At 40.6% G+C, this 24,008-nt stretch overlaps 1 protein-coding gene across 4 annotated transcripts in view; it reads right to left on the reverse strand.

Annotated features, from left to right (window-relative positions):
• Positions 1-24,008, reverse strand: part of Erc2 (ELKS/RAB6-interacting/CAST family member 2) — an 875,988-nt gene that overhangs the window by 565,550 nt on the left and 286,430 nt on the right. For all 4 annotated transcript variants that reach the window (XM_050158253.1, XM_050158252.1, XM_050158254.1 and 1 more), the window contains exon 6: positions 14,222-14,389. In XM_050158253.1, coding sequence (XP_050014210.1) covers positions 14,222-14,389 — 168 coding nt within the window. The remainder of the gene's footprint in view (positions 1-14,221; positions 14,390-24,008) is intronic.

Raw genomic sequence — 24,008 nt, forward strand, 5'->3', positions numbered from 1 at the left:
AGCAGATAACTTTTATATCCACTCTAACTATGGCCACTTCGTATATATAAAGCTGTATAAAATGAGAAAACCCACCAGTGTCAAGTACTACAAATGTCTAGGGATAGATTTACGGATTATTTGACATTACAAATGGGCTTTGGCACCTGTAAGTGTTTAATAAATGTGATATGATACTATCATTTGAGTCTTGATGATATATGACACTTCCTGCTGGACAAAATGTGTTCAATTGTGTTAAATCCATTAGTGACTTCATCCTACGGATTTTTCCAGTGACAAGCACTTTAATCAAGTTAGCCATCAGTAGAAAGCACCACTGTGCCAGGAAAAATAAAAACTATGAACCATAGAAATATTCCTAACGTGAATTATAAATTCCGTCCTGGAGATGATGCAATCAGCGCAGTGAGTAGGACCAAGGCTTCGTGTGAAAATGTAGAGGACCAGCATTCTAGCAGAGTCGTGACACTGCCACCAACACTTATTTATTTTTTAACATTTTTATTTAGTGAGAGACACAGACAGAGAGAGTCAGAGGATAACTTGCAGAAGGAGGTTTGCTCCTCTACCACATCGGTCCTAGGGATTGAACTCAAGGCACTGGAGTTGGCAGCAGGAGCCTTTACCCATTGAACCATCTCACCAGACCCTACATTTAGGGACTGGGTACGTGTAATACCTTCCAGGACACTGAAAAAATTCCCAAACTTTGTACAGTCTTTAATATGAGCCTGTACTTAAGGATACCTAATAATAGCTAAACACAAAGCCAGATGAACACAGCTAGATGTAGAAGAAGGAGGAACACAAGATAAAAAACAAAAGCATCAAGTTAGAGAGCAATGTGAAGGACTAGTGGTGACCACTGTAAAGACAGCGATGAAAGTGACCACTCCCCATTGGGAGTAACAGATCTAAAAATACATAGAACAACAAAGCTGGGAAGTCCAAAAACAAGAGGAAAATGGGATTCCACTTGGACAAGAACACAAGCCCCTTGACTGAACAGAAGTACAACCAAATCACTTTTGCTTTCCCTCAGATCTTATCCACGCTAAGAAACATCCTTTTCTGCCATGTCTACTGATCTACTTCCTGTCACGTTAAGACACTGCGGCCCTGACCTTAGCTGCGCTGTACCTCTTCTGGAGCATGATATTCCTTTGAAACTCGCCTTGTAGAGAAAGAATATACATAGCAGGGCTTACTTCCTCTGGACTGGCATTTTCTTTCTCAACTTCCATAATTATTTTAAACCAGGTCGCAAAGGCTACTTTATTTTATGTACAAACATTTCCAAATCTCTATCTATAAGACAAAGATTTCTTATCAAAATTAAACCATTATCATGTCCTAAGAAAATTTACCAATTATTCCTTTACATATTAACTATTTTACCTTTAAATTTCTCCAGTTGGCACAGAGTTTTGCTGTTTCATTACTTAATAGGATCATAATAAGGCCTGAACATTATTTTGTGTGATCTATTGTTGAGTGCTTTTAATCTATGGGCTTCTTCCCTACCTCTCTTTATTTGCAAATATATCATCTAATTTATACGATCGGGAGTTTTCCACATGGGGAGCTTATTCACTATGCCTAGCTGAAGGTTTTCTTTGCCAAGTTCCTCCTAGGCTTTACTACTTACCGTAAGATTCAAACTTATTTTTCCAGAAAGACTGCTTCATTAGCTTATATGTGTAAGACAGTGTCTCATTATATAGCCCAGGCTGGCCTCAGACGCATGGTCCCCTTCCTCCACTTCTGGAATACTGGGGTTACAGGCATATACCACAGTTGCAGCTTTTTATCTGTCTTCATTCTTTCCCAGTGTTCGGTCAGGAACTGACAACCCCACCCCCACCCTATATGATAAGCTGTTCCTGTCCCAGAGGAGGATCTGCCCACTTCTACAGCAGCCTTAATTAGGGAAATAGTGAAATGTGGCAGCAGCAGTGGTGACTATCGCTGGATTGTCCCGAGTTCTAGGACTTTCTAGAGGAATGGCTAGAATATACATTAGCATACATCCATTTATAGTTAGCATCTACCTTCCTATATGCCATTTAAGAAACGTGCATGTGCTTATTTTTAAGGATAAAACATTCCCCAAGTTCACACATATGTTTCAGTTCCATATGAGCCATGGTACTGATTGGAGTAACCTGTGCACTCCCTCCATCCTATACTGAAAATCAAATTCTCAGTGACAACAAGAAATATTCCCTTAATCCGGTTCTTCAAATAACAAGCTTAGACAATAATATCCACATTACAACAAATAATGTATTGCCAAGGAACCTTAAGGGGCTATTATATTTCTGTTTGTCCTCAAGAAACCTCACTAGAAATAGACACACAGGTTCTAAAAGTACCTGCAATGGACTGCCTCCGTGCTCATCCTCACTGTCCAAACGTCACCTGGAGAAAACTTCATTTTCTTTCTAATTATTTAAGGATTATGTTTCAGGATTTAATTTGGCTTTGAAAATATATAGACTATTCTCACAGTTCAAAAGCAAATCTATAACATAACGTTCATTGAAAACATCTGGGTTCGATGGGCGGTGGTGGCATATGCCTTTAATCCCAGCACTCGGGAAGCAGAGACAGGCAGATCTTTGTGAGTTCATGGCCAGCCTGGTCTACAAGAGCTAGTTCCAGGACAGCTGGGGCTGTAACACAAAAAGTCCTGTCTTAAAAAAACAAAACAAAACAACCAAACAAAACATCTAGGTTCTGTCCCTGTAAACTCCATCCTAAGCCCTCCGTATTTATTGACTGATTTTCAGATTTGCTCGCAAACATACAGATATGGTTAGAGCCCTTCCATCCCACACATAAATAGGTGAGCCCTGCTCTCTTAATCACCTGCTCCTCTCTCACTTGAGAGTGTAGTCTACAGACCACCTCTTATCAGTATACCAAGACCACATTTGTATTTTACATAGATCTACAGGATTCCAACTATAGATCACCACAATTTATTGAATTGGTCCAATCCTGGAAGATGTTCTGATTATTTCTAGTGTTTGTGGGTATTATTCATGAATGTTAGGCATTTGCATATATTTTGTCAGTGTACCTTTGAGATCTATTTCTAGAACTGAGATTCCAAGGCAAAGATGGAAAATTTGGTAACTGTTGCCAAACTTGCCCAAGGGAATAACCATTCTGCTTAAAGAGCATCATTATTAGAGAGTTAGTTTTCCCGATGGCATGACCAACAGAAAACACTTTAAACTTTTGGACTTTTGCCGGTCAAGTCAAAAATTACTCTTCAGTGTAGTCTTCCTATGCATTTATCTTATCAGATTACACTTAAAACACTGGGTACATTTACATTCATTTCTCTGTATGCTGACTGCAGATCAGACCTATTATATAGGGTTCTTGGGTCTTTGGTTATGTATTTTCAAAACTTCCATTCTTAAGAAATATGAATGCTTTGTCTATCACAAAATTTTCTAAGTTGATATTTATGTTCAATAACTTTCATATGCAAAAGAACTATCACCAAATGTGACAATTTTAGACATCATTCATATAGGATGATTTGCAGGAAGCTAAGGAGATGACCCAGTAAGTGTTTGCTGTGCAGTTATGAGGACTTCAATCTCCTGCACCCACAGAAAATATCAGGGTACAGCATTAGGACTCTGTAATCCCAAAGCGGGGAGGTGGCAACAGGAGGATCCTGGGATTGCCTGGTCAGTCTAGGAAAATTGGCAAATTCAAGTTTCTGTGAGAGACCTTGTCTCAAAGGCAGAGAAAAGAGGAAGACACTTACCATTGACTTTTCACCTCTTCATACAAGTACATACATGTGCTTGCACACATATGACAGACAGATACACAGATAATAAATAGAATGATTGATAGTTAAGGATATTTTGTCTGTTCTCCATAGGGGTTAACTCACATCTTCTCCTGGTACTAACATAAAAACACTGTCTAAGACCAGCTACTTCTGAGATAGAAGATAATAATAGTGTATTATTAGCTCTTCAAGTATTTTTATGTTTTGATTGAAATAGAATAACATCATTTTCTCCTCCCTTTCCTCCCTCCAACCCTTCTTAGTTACCTTCCCTAAAAACTGGCCCATGCCCACCCAACTCTCAAGTTCATAGTCTCTTTTTATTTAATTATTATTGTTTCATACATAGATATGTACAAATATATGTAAATAGAACTCAGTGAATCCAATTTGCTGTTTGTGGGCTTATGATTTCAAGACTGACCCTCTGCACTGCACTGGACAACCAATAAGGGGCCTCGACCCTTATTGCGAGGTTAATTCTTCTTCTCCCAGAGTCATTCATTGCCTGTAGTTCTTTGTCTAGGTGTGGAACCCTGCAAAATTTTATCCCTTCCATGTTGACATTAATATAGTCATTGCTCAGGTCTTGTTTGTAAAAGCATTTCTAAACAAAACTGTTTCACAGCAGACTTCCAGGTGTTCTGACTCTCATAATCTTCCTGCCTTAGCACCATGCCTAACACACACTAGGTACCTTAGAAATAACTCACAAGAGATCCAGAGAGGTTACCAAAATGATTCTATGACAATTTCTGTATCAGAATGCTTTAGAAAGCACATTTCTCAGAAATGTGTGTAGGCACATACGCGCATGCACACACACACACACACACAGAGTAGGAAATACAAATGTGGCTAAAGGTTTTCCAAAGACTTGAAACTGATATAGTGAGTTAATATCAAATGTTCTTCCTGCCTGTGGACGACACTGGGGCCGAAGGGCAGATTCAGCCTCACCAATACCCTCAGAAACAGCTGGGTTCTCCCCGCCCTCCTGACCTTTCCTTCCTTGAGACGCTCTCTGAAGGGCTGCAAAGGTGCTCGCCCATTGCTGTTGGTGCACGGAAAGATTACTAGCCAAGGAGTCACTCCCAGCAAATGAGGAGTTGGACCCTCTCCTGTCACGATCAGAAGGTGCTGCAACTCCAAGTTACAGTCTGTTCGACTTCAAATAAACAACTACCAGGGAATATTGAGGGAAAAATCCTATCTGATTAGAAAGACTTGAGAAATCATCTATATCTGAAAATATCAGGTAAAGCTCATCACAGAAGCCTGACTTGAGTTAAATCGCAGGAGCTCACAGTGGAAGGAACGCAGAAACTCCTGAGAGCTGACCTCTGACCCCCACAAAGAACACCATGGCTCATGCATCCATGTTCTCTCCCCGACACACATACACACGAATAATAACAAATACAATTTAAAGATTAAGTTAAATGCCCAAAATTTTATAGAGTTCAATATATTTTGTTAAATAAAACTAATTTCCGAGGGTTCGTGTCTGTACAACTTATTACCTTGACCATGTCGCCTTAAAAAACTAAGAGAAGAAAATATCTGTGCAAAATAAATTCATGTACTTGAAAAAAAAAAGTACATCTAAAAAGAAGGGGCTTCTTCTTGCAGAGGCCCTGCCTTGTGATCTAACTGGGCCTTTAGGGCTGCTATAAAAATACACAGAAAAAATCTAACTGAAGCACGTGGGTCCTTCCTCAAGGCACAGGGGAAGTGGACATGTCAGAGAGCAGAGTCATATCCTAAACAGCTTTCCAACGGCAGACTCACAGATGGGAGAGGCAAATGAACATATATGTCAAATCCTGTTTTCTGTAGCATTCGTTTCTAAAAAGGAAAGCACGTAAGGCTGACAGTTCTGTTGGAATTCCCCCACGACGCTGTCACACCCTTTAGATGGCAAGGGGCAGCTCCCCAGAGACATGGCCGAAGCACAGACTACCCCCAGATAGCACTAACACACAGACATGGGCGCTCTCGTAGATGACTGGTGAACGGGATGCCGTCACCGCCATTCTCCAGTTGTTCCAGGCAAGGACTTTACCAAGTAGACGTCTCACCAGCAGAAGGACCAATGACCCACCTATTTCCTCTCAAAGAAAATAAAAGAACTCTGATTCACTATCTCTCTACCCCAAAACAATGACCGTTGATGATGAAAGGGTTTAATACAGAAATTAAAATGATTCAATTATCTTAATTATATGTTTGGCCACCCGGGTCAGATAACATCCCCACAGGCTCAAAAGGGGAGGCCAAATTCTTTTGTTCCAGTAGGAAAATAGGTTGCTCAAAAAATGCCTACAATAGCCAGGGCTTGGAAAGTTTTTGATTAAAAGGGGATTTTTGTTGGAACACTTATAAATGAGATTTGAGTTGCAGTAACAATATAAAATTGAAAGCAGAATTACATACAAAAAGAGTAGTGTAAAATAGCACTATTTTAGTACAATGGAAAATAAGGTGTTTGTGGTTTTGCTCCATAAATTCTGTGTTGTCTGCTTTTATGTACTCCTTCTTGGCCTTTCTGAATAGCCATTCTGATTTCCAAGGCCTCCTGGACCAGATTCATTTGTGGTGGGGAACCCCCACAATCAACATCTCTGAGGCTCGACTTTCTTCCTCTGTTTTATTGGCTTTTCAGGACTAATTCGGGGGCATGCATCACACTGGTGTTCAGTTACAGGGCGGACAATGAATTTTCCTAATCCATTTAGTGTGCTGACAGAGCCCTGTTCACAATTTATAGAATTTCCTTTTAGACATCTACCTATTTCACAGTTCATTAGGATCCAAACTGGACACCTGTGTTTGTAAAGTCAGAAGCAATTTCATCCTAACAAGGTGTTAAATAAGGCATTTTCCGAGAACTCGAGCAACGACTGCAGTAGACTCCTGACCTGTGGAAGGAAATGATGGCAGCAGCTATCTAGGCCTACGTCTGAAGATCCTCAAAGTGCCAGGCAGCTGTCACCGGAAGTTCTCACTAGAGCTCACGCCGGCCCTGGCATTTCACCTTGGTTCCTTTGTCTTTCCTGTGGGTACCCGAGGAAAGCGAGAGGCTGCCTGCCTAATTCAGCAGGAGAGTTAAAATCTATAAAAAATAAGAACCCCTTTAGCCAGTTCCTTCCCTGGCTAGCTACAAGGGCACTTTGCCTACTCTGGGTCTCCAAAGCCTGACCCGGACTCATTTTTATGTGACCCCAAACTTTCTATATCATTACTAAAGAGAGAACCAAAGCCTGTAGACATTAGGGGAAGGAAAGTGTGGTGTTTGGAGCTGCCATCATCCATGTTCTCAAAATGGGAATGCGATGCATGAGGCAGAAGTGGTGACCCCTGTAATGACTGTGGTTCCCAGCGTTTCTTTTCCTATTGGCAATAAAGCATTCTGCAGACCTCCCACCTGTGGCCACCACGATAGTTACTGCTCTGCATGTTTACGTCGTTTTCTTGCAGTTAAAAGTGTTATCAATAAAACTTTCAAACGATGCCTTTCCCCGCCAAATAAAAACATTTAAAAATGTGGGCCAATAAGGGGACTGAGCTGGAAAAATATAAATGACAAGAGGACTGTGTGTGTGTGTGTGTGTTTTCAACAAGTCCCTTAATTTATTAGTTTTAAAGACATTACTTACAAAGCTTAAAAGGGGAACACTGTCCTCATGAGGGCAAAGGGTACCAGAGCCTGCAAATCTGGCTTGGCATGTGTGCTAATAACTGTTTAAAAAGCACCTGCATTTGAAAATTAAACAGGGAAATTAGCAAAAGTCTATCTGAAAAAAACATAAGAGAGACAGTAGCATCTTGTCTGAAGTGGTCAGAAAGTCACTTCCCAGCAACCAGGACAGGAAGTGAAAAGGGAATCAGAAGTCCTCCCTAGAAATCCCACAGAAAATCAAATATATATTATGACAAATTTATATAGAACAAAAAAGACAACTATGGGTCTTAAAGACTCAGTAGTGGAGAATTATAGGCCATGCAATGTTCCTGACTCCCTGTCACAGCAACCTTCTTGTCACCAGACAGTGTGGCAGAGTCTGTCTCAGCACAGATAGCCTAAGGAATACGGGCACTGCTCACGTACCGGTTTAACATATTCATTGTTAGAAATGTGGTTTTCTGATTCATCTTCAGAAATTATAGCCCAAGTCTGCTCCATGATCAAGTTGTCACACTGAGTCACTGGTGACTAAGACATTGAGAGATGCTACCATGGGCTAAGGAAACCCCTCCTCCCTCTATCAGTACCTTCCATAAGCCCCCTGGATTGATCGGCACACTTCTGCTACAAATTCACTTACAAAATAAAATCCATTACAAAAATACAACCTGTGTATCACAGAAAACCTGAGGCACACCTTGCTCTCTACCTCTCAGAGAGAGCACGGTAGTTAACTTCCTGTATTCTTTTACTTTTCAGTACACAAAACAAACAAGCATACATACACACACACACATACACACACCGTAAACATTTTTTTAAAAAATAAAATATTATACAATGTAAACTTTCTAAAAATTACTAACTAACATCTTACAATAGTCTTATTATTGTGGCTATAATGTTACCTTGAGGACTCATACCCCTCCTTCTTAGCCAGGATACTGTCACACCTAGTAAACTTAAGTCAAATATTAAGGCATTATTATAAAACTGCCAGGTCTCTGTGTGAGACCTCCATCCAGTAGGATCCTCATTGCTCATGGTGAAAACAGGTCAATGCCCAGGACCCAGTAGAGTCATTCACCATCTTCTCTGGATCTCTGACTTTACCTTAAACCAGAACAACTTCAGTGGTGATTTCACAGGTGGTAATCCATGTTTAACTCAAGTCACATTGAAAACACTTATCTTTAGTTTCTAGAACTCACTTTGGCAGCCACAGAACACTGGCCAGACATTTTGGTAATCAGACTAGATGGAAAAGCTCAAGACCAAAAACTCCTAAAATGACGCCTTCCCTACTGACCAGCACCTTGAAGACCACAGACACTCAATAAGGAACCTTCCGGTTACACACTCACCGCTATGGCAAGTTGAAGTTGAAGGAAAGGCTCAGTGGAACACAAGAGCCGTCTAAAGCATCTCCAGGCATGCGCAGGAAAGCCCTGTTGTACGGAGGCCTGGAGAGTCTGCACCTCCACGTGCCTGATACCTCTCCTCAAAGGCATGAGCCAAGCAGGTCAGGTTTCTCAGAGTAACTTCGCTAGCATTGGCTTCATCCATAGTACACATAAATAGACATTCTGAATAGTTTGCAAATTTTAATCTCCTAAGGAGCTACTTATTTATATATCTATTTCCATTCTTTTCTTCCTTCACTTGTCTGCTATTAGACGGCAGACAGAAGATGAAGTCTAACTCAGAGTCCCTACGGGCTTACTAGTAACCAGGGCAGTGAGATGGCTAGGAGCTTAAGGCATTGTCAACCACTTCTCCATCATATACCCGTGTGCTGAATAGAGTCCATTCCCAACAAAGATAGTGTCATTGCCATGTCACAATGACACGTAAACAAGTCATACCATATATGACACAAAATCTGTTTCGATAAATATGTACATGGAGTCCACAGAAAAGAAGCTGCTAATCTTGGAAGACCTTTGGGGAATCTATAAGCTACCTGAACCTATACATATTACTGCACGTGAATGTAAGTATATGTTGGACAACAGGAATTTTTTTCTGGAGAGAGAGTCTACAGACTGTATAGTGTTCTCATCTGTGTTGATTACATCATAAAAATAAAACCTACGGACCTTTTCTATGGAACTCGCCACCCTACCTAGCTTACATTGCCCTTGCCTGTTGGAGCACAGAACCCCTATATTCCTTGTTCACTGAGAAGGACTTAGACATATAGACCACCTCCATGACCTAGCTGCAACATAAATTAGTAAAAAAAAAAAAAAAAAAAAAAACTTGAACATTGTGTAGCACTAGCCCATTTCTTCTAGAAAGTACACATAAGCTTGACTACGCCAAGAGGTTTGGCAATCATGATGAGCAGGAGAAAACGCTGCCCTACAAGAAAGCAGAAATAAAGTCTTAATTTGGGAATGGAGCCAATGCTCACTCAGGACCTGCTTTTATTTCTCTGTTGGAGGCACACAGCTTGATCTTGCCATCGTCTATAACCCAGGGAGGCTTCTAGCAACGGGACAGAAGCAGCAGCACAGCCACAGAGCCTTCAACCTACAAACTGTCCAGTCTGAAAGACGTGCTGGGGTGACGGTGACACAGAACTTATGGGAGTGGTCAACCCACAAATGGCCCAACTTGTGGCCTTTGCCATGTGAGGGAGACCAACCCTGACACTTCCTGCATGTCCAGGAACCAGAGGCAGAACTCCCTAGAAACCCAGAACAGAACCAAACACGACTGGAAAAAAAGAAAAGTCAGTGAAATGATTCTTAATGATTGTACTCATAGATTGGTGCCTAGCCCAAATGTCATCAGAGGGGTGTCATTGAGCAACTGACGGGAGCAGATGCAGAAACCCACAGCCAAAGATGAGGCAGAGTCAGAGGAACCACAAAAAAGATGGGGAGGAAGAACTGTAGGAGTCAGAGGCAGTCAAAGACACCATGAGAATACAGGCCACAGAGTCAATTAAGCAGGGCTCTTAGGGGCTCACAGAGACTGAAGCAACAAACACAGACCCTGCATGGGTCTAAGCTAGGTCCTCTACACTTACCTTATAGTTGTATAGACTGGCGATCTATATTGGGAGTGGGGGTGTCTCTGACTCTTTTGCCTATACTTGGGATCCTTCTCTTCCTACTGGGTTGCCATGCCCAGCCAGGAGATGAAGGTTTGTACCCAGTCTCATTGTATCTTATTAGGCCATGCTTAGTGGATATCCATGGCAAGTCTTCTCTTTTTTTCTGGGGGCTGGGACAAACGAGGTGTTGATCTTGGGGAGATGAGAGGGAGGGAGAGTAACCGGTAAGAATGGAGGGAGGGGAAACTGGTCAGGATATAATATAGGTAAGAAGAATAAAATTTAAAAAGAAACATTAAAAGGTAACTGAACTGAACTGTGAAAGTCTGTCCTCTATAATCACAGAGGCTAAAGTTTCAGATGAAATTCTCAAAGCTAAAATAGAAAAGATTAGAAAAAATTTAACTTGTTCAAGTATCCTAGCAACCAACAGCAACAACACTAATAACAATAACAGCAATATAAGAAACTCAACTTGCAGTTGAACACTTTACTAAAAGAAAGGAAAACTCTTTGCTGAACTCTGTATTCAGATCTTCCCCACACATACACATGCTAACAGGGAGATGTATGCACATCTATGTACCCACTTCCAAACAGTATATTCCTTCACTTTAAAAAGTGCTTTAATTCCAACCGAAATAAATACTAGGACTTTATCCTTCCTACTTTCTGGATATCTTAATAATTACAAAAAAAATCCAAGAAAGAACACAAGTCAATTTATTGGCACCCCAACTGCTAAGCAGAGCATGCCTTGTTGGATGGGGTAAGACGGTGAGCAGGAAACATTAAGGGAAATACAAAATGAGACGTGGCTGTGGGGTCCTTTGAAGCTATTTTTAAAAGTAAAATGTTATGTTAAGACTCATGTGGTGTATCTCTGTACATGTATAATTATTATTCCACTGATTTATTGCACACATGTCAAAGAGCGCCTGGGTATTTGTACAAGTTAAAACAAACCAACCAAAGAGCCAAGCCACATAGCCACAAACCCAGACAACTTGCCTCCCACCTCTCACCCCACCCTTCATCCCACCACCTCCCAAACACAAAGGTCCTACTTGCAGAACCTTCCTGACAGACAGGAACTATTATACCAGTTCAACTGTCATTGTGCTCCAGAGGAATACCCAGTGGTGGTGACCATTTACACCACATTGCAGATATCTGGCTAAAAAGCCAGCTGGCAGCACAGATACTCCAGAGAAGCCAAGAAGAGTCTTTCCATTTCCTTCGAGTCTGGCAAGCGATTTGGAATGAGTCAGCAATCAAGATGCAACCAACTGTCCCATGTCACCTCTTCTGAGGATGAGCTCCACATCCCTCAGCTGCGTTTAACTCACGTCTTTCAACATAGGACATAATGAAATGGAACATATCTCACCTAACGACCACTCTCCCATGAAGCAACCACTTATGAGGTAGGGAGACTGTGGCTTCCCTGTTGAGCTCAAGAGAGGAGATAGAACTTCAATGCATTCTACCCTGCTGCGATCCCTTCCCCATGATTCAACAATTATAGCTAATTTCAACAAAATTGCTTTCTTCAAGAGACAGACATGATTAGGTAACTTGTTCCTCTGTTTCTATACACAGTACGCTTAATAGAAGAAAAAAGGTAAAGGTAAATTCCTTGGATGTTTCAGCCGATAGACTTATTAATGTGACACTCCCAACATCAAAGCAGGAGTGCAGAAAGACCATCTCATTGTCCTTGCAGGAAGAGTGACTTCATTTCTACTTCAAAGCACCCTCTCTCCATTGGGCCATTTAATTATTGAACATGGGATAGAAGCTGCCCACATAATGTCACCTCTGTCTTTTTCATGAAATATATATGGGTCTAATTTAAACTGTGTTAATTTGAAAGAAGTAAAACAGAAGGATGGGCAGGCAGATTACCACAGGCATCAGTATCAGGCAGCGAAAGGAGAAGCCTTTCTGAACTGGCGTTTCTTTCTCACTCTTACCTTCTGGATAGGAACTGTTAGGGGCCTGGGAGCCTGTTTGTTCAAGCAGGCTGCCTTTGTCCTCACATTTCCTCTCACCCAACTCTCAGTAACACAATGACAATAGCCTTAAGAGGAAATACAGATCTTCAGAGGTGCTTTGTGAAGCAAACATTGTGCCTCTGAACAGGAGTCAGCGAACTACCTGGTCTGTGCACAACATGAAGCAAGAAGGAGCCTTGACTGGACACCCCAGTGCCTGCTCGCATGACCTGCTTCATAATGGTCACACTGGGAGGGCTGGCAGTTGCTTTCTATGGGAGATGAGACAGGAAATACTCTCAACTCTGCGGGCCACGCAAGCTCTGTAACAGCTGCACAGCCCTGCCAGGAGAGCAAGAAAGCAGACATAGAGAATAGCAGGGTTCTAATAATATTTTATGAAATCAAGCAAAGGCCAGATTTGGATCCCGTAATCCAGTTCTAGACTGACAACTGCTAGAGGGCAGAAATGTCTAATGAGTAGGCATCTGTCACATGACACTGCTAAATGTGTAAACCGTGGCTACAGCGATTAAAGGGCTACGCTTTAAATTTCGCTAAATTAACGCATTTAAGTAGCCTTGTGTGATTAACGGCTCAGTACTGAATAGCAGAGTTCTAGACGGACACTCTATATTGACACCCTGGCAAATGAGATAAAAGTCATCTTCCAATTTATACCATTAATGCATGAGTTACAAAAGAAAATGCCCATGCAACTTTGACTGAGGGCACAGATCTACACAACAATCCAACCAACTCCTAAGACAAATGTAACTCCTCCTTAACTACCTTAAAGTCTATATGTGCAAAGACAGGTTACAAAGAACCCCAGAGAACATGTGTGCCAATTATGTTGCCTTCCAACTGCCTCAACACACAAATCGGCTTTGGTTACTAACTTCTCCACTATATTGCCTGTCACTTTGACAGCCGTTTTAGTTATACAATTAGTGTATAGGTTGCATTTCTTATAAGATAATGTGTAATCCAACCTGAAGAAGAAAGAAAAGAAAGGTTAATATCACATGGGGTAGCTTTTTGAAAGAGTGGAGGATGCTTTTGTTGTTCCTCTATGTATGAAACAGAAATAACAGAGCAATATTTCCTTTAAGAAACATACAATGCTACCTTCCTTCATTTAATTAATAAGAAATCATCTTTACAAATGATGTCAAGTAAGGCATGGGCTAGTCTAACCATTTTATGATTTGGATGAAATTTAATTATCCCATATACAATTCCTCATAATTTTCAAATCCAAAAATGCTCTAAACAATGGAAAAAGAGAATAGAAAAATTGTAAATATGAAACAACTCCTTGGGTAAATAACATGAAACACACCAACAGTAGACAATGAATCCGGTCTTCATCCTTATTTATCCCACGTCAGTGTGAGACTGTTTTCTCTGCAGAAAGAGTCACATGTTTGGTCTGGGGGATTGCCTCAATTGAGGGGGCAAGGGGATGTCACAAAGCTATGCTACACAAACAGGAATCATGTTTGAAAACATCTGAAATTCTGCGAGTCCCAAAATACATATGGCCCCAGTAGCTTTGGGAAGGAGTTCTCTACGGAATGTCTCCCTGGAAAAACATAGTATATGGTGATGTGTCCCTGCTCTTCAGAGCCTAGACATTGCCTTACCTCTGTCTGAAGGATGGCAGCCCTCTGTTCTTTGGCAGTAAGTGACTCTTTAAGCACTTCGATGTGTTGCTTGCAATCTGAATTTTGATTGCTAAGAGTTTCAAGCTTTGTTTGTAAGGCAAGAAGTTCTGACTCCTTCTTGGAAAGTTCCTGCTTCAGCTGGTCAATCTGGAAAACAAGACAATTGCAAAATCTGAGAAAATTCTCTTCAAACAGTTTACACTTGACAACTATCCATTTCTCACTGTTTTCAATAGGCGGCAAATATAGACACAGCAGAAAATGCCATGAATCTGCTTATAGAAATGGCCCTGGTCTGGAAGAGCCCCTACTGAGACAAAAAATAGGTGGGTGCCTTCCACCTCACTGAGACCCTGGGTCTGTGACATCATGAAAGCATCCTGCCAAAACCTACTTGTCTCAGAAAGCCAGAAGTCTACTGTTAGTGTGCAGACCATGGGAAAGGGAAGGCAAAATAGTTATTTAACCTGAGCTACAAGTTCACAGTGGAGACAATGGCTCAAGGGTACCATTTGAAGACATCTTAAAAAGAAAAATAATTTAAGGCATTAAGGCTCTTATTTTATTTCTATTTAACATAAAGAAGACAAAGGAACTTAAAATATATATGAGGTATAAGAAAAAGCAATGCAAAAACACTCATCATTTAAATCACCAAAAATAAAAATAATAATAATTAGAATTAATTTTATCAATACCATCCCACATCTATCTTCCTCTTGCCCTCTTTAGAACTGTCACTGAATTTTGGGATCATTTTTAGTTTTATCACTAACTTTTACATCAATACGGAATATATTATTTAATTTTTCATATTTTATAACTTTGTGTTGCATATGACTTAACTATTTATGTCCTAGAGATTAAATGTGTGCATACAAACCAAGGCACACAGATTTCAATCATTTTTTACTTAAAAAGAGCATTCCACTGTAAGAGTTCACCTCAACTTATTTTTATCTCTGCTACTTACATAGCATTTATTCTAAATTTTTAATCTTTTTGTTTTTAGATTTTTAATCTTTACAACATTGATACTCTGAAAATATATGAAACCTGATGATATAGGCATCATCTTTTCAAGCTTCGATCCAGTTGTGAAGTTGCTGGACCATGTAGCATGTACATCCATCTTAGTCACTGTTCTACTGCTGTGAAGAGATACCATCATCACGGTAGTTCTTAAAAAGAAAGCATTCTGTAAGCAAGTGCTTACAATTTCAGAGGTCCATTACCATCACAGCAGGGGGCATGGCAACATGCAGTCAGACACAGAGCTGGATAACGAACTGAGAGCTCTACACTTGAAGGTACAGACAGCCAAAAGAGAATGAAACTGGTCCTGGCTTAGGCTTTAGAAATCTCAAAGCCCAACCCCAGTGATACAGGTCTTCCAACAAGTCCAACTTCAAAAGTCCCCATAATGAATCACAGTCTCAACAGAGTTGAAAAGTCAGTTCCAAGTCTTTCTGAGACTCATAGCGATCTCTTTAACTGTAACCCCCTGTAAAATCAAAATCAAAAAGCATATCACACACTTCCAACATATAATGGCAATGAATGTATATAACCATTCCAAAAGGAAGGAAAAGGAGCACAGCAAAGAAATACTGAACTAAAGCAAGTCAAAAACCATCCAGGCAAGCTCCCAACCCTGAATCTCCATGTCTAATGTCAAAGTGCTCTTCAGATCTCCAACTCCTTACAGCTTTGTTGACTGCAACACCCTTCTTTCTCTGGGGCTGGTTCCACTCCCTGTTATCAGCTCCCTTCAGCAAGTATTCCAACACTCTGGCAACTCCACCATCTTGGAGTCTCCAATACAATCCAGGTTTTCACCTTCACAGCTCAGACAATGTCCTCTCTGAGTCTCCATTCAGAGACACCATGGACACATGCCTGGCCTCACCAGCTTTCCTTGGCTAAGCAGGAATATTCCACACCCCTTTCATACATCCTTCACTCTAAAGGCAGAACCACATGGCCAAAGGTGTCAGATTCTGCTGCTTGTTGGGGCTGGAACATGGACCTCTCATTCAATTACATCTGCATCAACTTTCTGTTGCTGATGGTTCCCTTCACTGCTGAAGATTTTCTTTAATTCCCTTAGCTAGGCAGTGTCTTGTCCTGAGGTAATCATTCACTTTATTATACTTAGCATATGGATCTCCTTTGAACCTCTTTATTACTTGAAGCAGTGGACTTAGCACCATTACACTTCCTGGTGCTCCTTTTCTTTCCAAACTAAACATTTTGTATTTTTCCTTCCTCAGCTTGCTCCTTTCCACATACAGAGTGGCCACTAATAACCATGCTACAGAGTCAATACCAGGCTATCTTGAAACTTCCTCTTCCAACATCATTAGCCCAAAAACTCTTCAATTTAGCCTCAGGAAGATTTTGGACAAGGCCAGAAAGCAGCGACATTCTTCCCTAAAATATCACAAGAACAGTCTCTTGGCCACTTATTAAAACTCTTCCCCTATAAAACTTCTTGAGTTGTGGCCCCATAGTTCAAATTGCCCTTAACATTGTCTTTCATGCTATATGCTTAAAGCACTCAATTGTTTTTCTATCCCAAAGTCCCAAAGTCTTCCATATTGCTCTAAAAAAACAGTATAGTTAGGGCTGTCCCAATACCCTATCCCTGATACCAACTTCTGTCTTAGTCACTGTTCTATTTCTATGAAGAGACACCATGACCAAGGCAACTCTTATAAAAGAAAGTATTTATAATTGAGAGTTGCTTACAGTTTCAAAGGTTTAGTTCAATATCATCATGGCGGGAAACATGACAACACACAGGCAAATATGGTACTGGATAAGGAGTTGAGAGTTCTACATCCAACTCATCAGGCAGTATGAAGGGAGTGACACTGGGCATGGCTAGAGCTTTTAAAGCCTCAAAGCCCAACCCCAGTGACACTTTCTCCAATAATCATTCTCAGGGCAAACCACTTGCTGATGATAAAGCATTCAGATATGTGAGGCTATAGTACCGTTCTCATTCAAACCACCATAACATCTTAACCCAATTTTACCAGATAAGAAAAAGAATGTTTTCCAAAGCAGTTATGTTAATTTTCATGACCACAAGCAGCTTGTAAAAATGCCATTATCCCACAGCTTTTCCAGGATCTTATGTCACCAGCCCACTACACTTGTGACAATTGATACAAATGTGGTAGATAATCTCACAGATGACTTGGACCAGCAGGTCCTCCTCTCTTCTTCACAACTGCCATTCTTCTTAACCAGAACTTGGGTCTGTTTTCCCGCTCCTGACCTCATGCTGAACAACGAGTCTGAATGCTGCAAAGTATCAGTAGCTCTTCCTGCCCTAACCTAGAGACAACTCACAGTCTCTGTCTCCATATGCAATGCCAGCAGCATGGTATGAGTCCAGCCACCTTGTGGCAATCCCAACTGGCAGTCTCTGCCCCCTGCTGGAATCCAGTTAACAAGGTGCAGAATCATCAACCCTGTAGAAACTCCACTCAGTGGAAGTCCACACAAGCCACATGAAAAGGTTATTCAGAAAAAGGGCCTGTCTTGTCCTAGGTCTCAAGGGAAACTTTTTCAATGTTCCATCATTTAGTTTGACATTTGGCTTTCACATACAGAAAAATAATGTTATTTACTAACAAATATAGTAACCAGATCTTTGAAGATGCACTTTTCAGTTTGAGAAAATTTTCTTTTATTATAATCATTTCAAGAATTTCTTTAAATCATTAAAGAATGCTTATATTACCCAACATTCTACCTCCATCCTGTGTTTTTCTTCCTTTAATATGTTGTAATAAGTAACATCAATGGACTTTCAACATTATCTGCTCCTTGTAGTTTTTTGAAAACTTCACTTAGTCACAGCATATAATCTTTTTTCCCTTGCTTCCATTTGCAGATATTTTTTCAAGATTTTTATCTATGTTTTGAGGTAAGAGTGCTCTGTTGTATTCCTTCCTGTGCTGTTGGTACTTGGGTTTTGGTGTGCACTTATCTATGAGAGTTTCTTTTGATGTGCTTGGAGATCTTTTCTGTAAAGTTAAGATTGTTTTTTATTTTGATGTTCATTAGAAAACATGAGCAAAAACATATATTTTCCCTGCTAAAAATTCTACATTGCAATTAAATTTCCATATTAATTTGAAGGAAAATTTCATAAAACTTACTTATCTCTTCTACCAATGGTATCTAGGTTTATGCGTTCTCAAACATTTATCTTGATGTTTCCTCGCTTGATCTCATCAAAAGTATGCCAAATTAAAGCAACAAATCAGAGACCCAGTATCAGAAGTGATAGACAAGTTCATTTTTGGTTTCTGCTCATTAATTTTTGCTCTTATTTTTAAATTTTTCCTTCCTTGTGCCTTCTCTGGGAATATTCTACTTGCTTTTCCTAAATTCATAAAATAGAAATTTACCTCTCTAATTTTCAGCACTTCCCCCCATTTCCTCCTCCCTTCCCCGTGTGTGTGTGTGTGTGTGTGTGTGTGTGTGTACATGTACGTCACAGGTGTGCACATACACATGGAAGCCAGAGGAGGATGTCATGCGATCTCTATCTCTCCCCACCTGCATCCCTGAGATGGGACTCTCACTGAACCTGGAGTTTATTGTTTTTATTTCTCTCCCTGCTACCACCAGTTAGGCTAGCTGGCCAGCAAGTTCCAGTGATCCCCCTTCTACTACCCCTTTATTCCTAGCATGAGATTACAGGTGCCTGTAATCATACCCAGTTTTCATGTGAATTCTGAGGTTCCAAACTCAGGCCCTCATGCTTGTACAGTGAGAGCTCTTACTCACTAAACCAATTCCCCAGCACCCATTATTTCTTACCCAAGACACAATTGTGACTGTTAATTTCTTTGCTATATCACATTAGCTTAATGTCACTAATTCAATTTGCAATACAGACATTATTCAGTCCTATTCTTAATCTGCATTATTTTCCTTTGAGTCGTGAATAGTGAATGTGTGTGTGTGTGTGTGTGTGTGTGTGTGTTTCACTGGATTCACCTAAACAAGGGAAAATGCTGCTTCTAAAAGCCAAATGGGAAATCCACTGCCAGATGGTCAGGAGTGTACTAGGGACAACCATACAATGTAGACCATTGCTGCTGCCCTTAGCTGCTCATCATTGCTGAACAACTGAATAGACCACACATTTTGATCACAGAACATGGAGAAATCAAGATAGTATTGACCAGAAAGCTTCCTCCCTGTTAGATAGCTTTCGTAGTCCAGAAGGATCTGTGCAGGCTGCTTAGAGGGAGACGTCATCCCCAGTCTTACTTACAGCTGAGGTATAAGCTATAATAATAATTAATGTGTCAAGATATGCCCAAGGGTGAAACAGTGGCATGAATGCTATTGGGGTGACCAACTGATCTGCTGATTGGATTTGAGGCCCATCCCACAGGAGAAAGCACATGCCTGGTATTATAATTATTGCCAAGAACCTCTGGTTGAGGAGCTCAAAGACCCCAAGGATAAAACTAGTGTTAACATTTTGAGATATGTTAATATTTTGTTAATGGTAACAAACTGCACTCTAAATCCATATCCCTATACCCATAGATTAGTGCAGTTCTTAGACCCTGTCAGGAATTTCCTTTATGCAATGAGTGAAGGTTAGCACAGATGCTTACAGATGGTCAAAGTACAAAGTACTATGGAGTACTCAGACACAACTGGGACTCCCCCAAAGGCTCAGGATCCATCTGAGGTAGGTGTGTGAGAAGACTACAAAAGTTAGAGGTCACAGAGGACCAACGTGAAAAAAAGCATTCTGCACGAGAGGACCACTGCTCCCGTGACCTGAAAGCAGCTGTGGTTGTCTACCCAAGACATGTATAAGATTGTGACATTAACATTTCAGCATGGATCAGAGAGGGGCTCATAAATCCCCGCCTCCAGCTGAGGTGCTATTGACAGTTGACGGCTTTGAGGGGGAGAAAGAATCAATTTCTTTAAGGATATGGCCTCTGGTAGGTTGAACATGCTCCAATGCATGACCTCATATCCATGAGTATATGGACAAATCAAAAAAACAAAAAAAAAAAAAAAAAAAAAAAAAAAAAAAAAAAAACCCAGGAAGTTGTGAGGATGGTATATCTGAGCAGATAGGGAGAGGAATGTGGAAGAAATACGACAAAAATAATTGTCAAAATTGCCAAACAATCCATCAAAATATTATACTAAAAAGAAAAGTCAAATATATTCAGCCACTCTTACATGCATTATCCAATATCATGCCCAGCATTAGATAACTCAGGAAATTGGGAAGCTCAAATATTTAGCATGTTTTACTTTAAGAAGTCTATTTAATTTGTTTATTGCTTAGAAGATATGTTAAAACTACCCACCGTATGAGAAAATAATCAATTGCTTCTTTACTTCTGTCAATTATTTTAACTTTAGAAACATTTTCTTTATTTAAAGTCTATAGCAGCTTTTATAGCTAGTATTTAGCTAGTTTGCACATTTTCATTTTTAATGTAACTTTGTGTGGGAGTGTGGCATGGTGTGGTATGTGGTATGGTGTGTGTGTGTAGAAGAAAGGAAAGGAGGGAAGAAGGGAGGAAAGAGAAAATAAACAAAAAACCCTCACTCTTATTCTTTTTCTTGAATATTATTACTTAATGCTAAAATAATTTCTAGTTTAAGGATATTTATTATATGGTAGAGACCTGTTACCAAGCACGGCAACTTTAGTTCAATCCCGGGGTAACGGTAGGAAAGAACCATTCCCTGCAGGTTGTTCTCTTTCCTCCACAGAAACACACACACACACACACACACACACGGGGGGGGGGTAACTTTTAAAAAGAGAGGTCTTGACTCTGGGAATAGTGCCTGTCACTCAGCTGTCTTCATTGGGAAGTCAGACTATGGCTCCATGCCCACAGCCTTTAAGGCAAAGGCGTCTCCTACTTACTGACCACACAACAAGGCTTCTCCCTACCTACTAATCACACCTTGCCTAACTCACAATCACTACAGCTGTGCAACCTCAGAACATCTGCATCTCAGAGATAAAAATAACCCAGAAGAGACCACTCTGTTTTCTACCCCCTGTCCTCAGCTCTATGTGCCCAGTGATTCCTTTCCTGTCTCTGGGCATTGTTATGCCCTGTACACTTCACGTAAATGCGGTAAAGCATGACCAATGATTGGCTCCTTTCACACAGTACACTGTTTACTAGAATTATACTGTGACAGCACTTCATTCACTTTTATCACATAGTAACATTCTGCTGTTTTACTAGTGTATATTTTACTTATCTATTTATTAGGCAGCAGAAACTTAGATGGCATTCTGAATATTCTAAATAATGGCACTAAAAACATTTATGTACAGGATTATGTAGATGCAATCTTCACTTCTTGAATGTACCCCAATAGTGAAACTGTTAAGCCACCAGGTAACAACAAGTTTAGTATTTTAAGAAATTTAGTGGTGGATGCATTTTTTGGTTGCTATTTAAGGCAGTGTCTCCCACAGCTCTGCTTGCCCTCAAATCCACTGTGTTTCAATAACTCTGGACTCCTGACCCTCCTGCCTCTGCCTCCCACTGCACTGGGCTAATGAAACTCTATAGTCTGTGACAATTTCTCACCACTAGCAATGTACAAAAGCTCTGGATTCTTCCAGGAACCCATAAATGATGTGGGATTCCCCTGTATGCTATGAATATGTTTTATTGCCATTGGTTAATAAAAAAGCTATTTTGGCCAGTGGCTTAGCAGAATAGTGCAAGGCAGGAATTCCAAGCAGATAGAGGAGGAAAGAAGGCAGAGTCAATGAGAAGCCATGTAGCTGCCGAAGGAGAAAGATGCCCCCACCAGAGCCCATGGGAACTTTGCTGGTAGGCCACAACCTTATGGTGATGCACAGATTAATGGAGATGGGTTAGTGGAGGACAATAGTCTATAATCACTATTAACCCTACACACAGAAACACACAGACAGACACACACAGATACACACACACACACACACAAATACACATACCTCTCCCATAGTGCTATGGAAGTTCTGATACAGCCTAAAGGGGACCTTATTATAAACTATTGTCTTACACAGCCTTTCCTTTCTATTTCTCTTATTTAATTTCTTCTGTTGTTTCCTGATTTATTAAATATTCCTTCTGCTATTGGCAAATCTTAAATGATTAAACGACTGACTATGCTTTTCGAATTCTGCTCTTATAATCTGTTGTTCCTCAGTATCTTATTTAGTTATCATGAAAACTGCTTAGTAGGTTTTAGAGTCCCTTGATTGATCAATCTTCATATTTTGACCATTTCCTTTGTTGACTTTAATGGGAAGAGCACACTAATGCCATAGGTCATGCCTTATAACTTCCAAATAGGAAGCTTTTAATTACTGATTCTATTGTATCCCTTTTCCATTGTTTTTCTTACAGATTGTATGATTTTTAAAAAAAAGAAAGAAAACTGTGGAAATGTACTTGAGACTGACATCAGTCACGTGATTATTTAGACCATTTGTTTCTGCCAGCACCTGAAACACTCCCAACCCAGGACCCTTCAAGCTTACTGCCTAGCTGAAAGTTCAGAATCAGCTCACACAGTGTAGCCACACATGATCCCTCCAAGTCTCGTAAGAAAAAAAAAATCTTGTGCACTATTCTCTTGGCTCAAAATTTTAAAACAGACCATTTTTCCTGGGGTCCCTTAGAAAATGTAGAGGTGTACAGAGTAGGAGGGTTATTTTGAGTTCCCCTTCCACTAACAGTGTAGACGACTGGAACCCCGGGTTTATGTGGTGCTAGTAGTGACATTCCGATGACATGCCTCATCTGAATTAGTCCAACTAGTCACCAGGACTTTCTCCAATGTCCTTGCAATTGTGTAAACCAAAATTCAAGTCTACCCATCTGATAAATGGCAACCCAAATAAACAACCTGTTCTCCACCTAAAGTTCAAGTTCTACTAAGGCTTTGTTTCAGCTTTTGAGATTCCTTAACAATTCATACATTTGAATGCTTTTAATTAACATATATTTCACTTAGCATTTTGCTGTTTTCGGCAACAACAAAAATGGCATAAGCAATACCTAAGTCACTCACGCAGCAGTTGAGCATGAGCACGGTGGTCCTATGAGTGAGGCTGTGAGTGGTACCCATGGCACTGGGAGTGAGACTTCTATCTTCAGAAGGCTTCACATCATAGCACTCACCAGGAAAGTAGATGTGACAATTAGGTTTGACTGGCAGCTTGAAATATTGTACACTAACCTAGGAAAGGACTCTTAGTGAGGAACTGTCTAGCCGAGGTTGGCCTGTTGACATGCCTGTGAAGGATTTTCCTAATTGGGTTTACTGAAGTGGAAGGACCAGTCTGGGGGGTGGGTAGCACTACTGCCTCTTGTTGATTGAGTGATGTGGGAGTGATTTCTTAATAATAAAGAAACTGCCTCGGCCCTCATAGGACAGAAAATTAGGTAGGCGAAGTAAACAGAACAGAATTCTGGGAAAAAGAAGCTGAGTAAGAGGAGTCGCCATGATTCTCCCGCTCCAGACAGACGCAGGTTAAGATCCTCCCTGGTAAGCCAGCTCGTGGGCTACACAGAATATTAGAAATGGGTTAGAACAATATGTAAAAGCTAGCCAATAAGAAGCTGGACCTAGCCGGGCCAGGCAGTGTTTGAAAGAATACAGTTTCCGTGTAATTATTTCTGGGCATAAGCTAGCCATGCGGGCGGCCGGGTGCCGGGGACGCAGCCCTGCCGCC

The sequence above is a fragment of the Alexandromys fortis genome, unplaced genomic scaffold (assembly GCF_014885135.2).
Source record: "Alexandromys fortis isolate MF-2015 unplaced genomic scaffold, M_Fortis_MF-2015_v1.1 scaffold_106, whole genome shotgun sequence".
In the NCBI taxonomy this organism is placed as follows: Eukaryota; Metazoa; Chordata; class Mammalia; order Rodentia; family Cricetidae; genus Alexandromys; species Alexandromys fortis.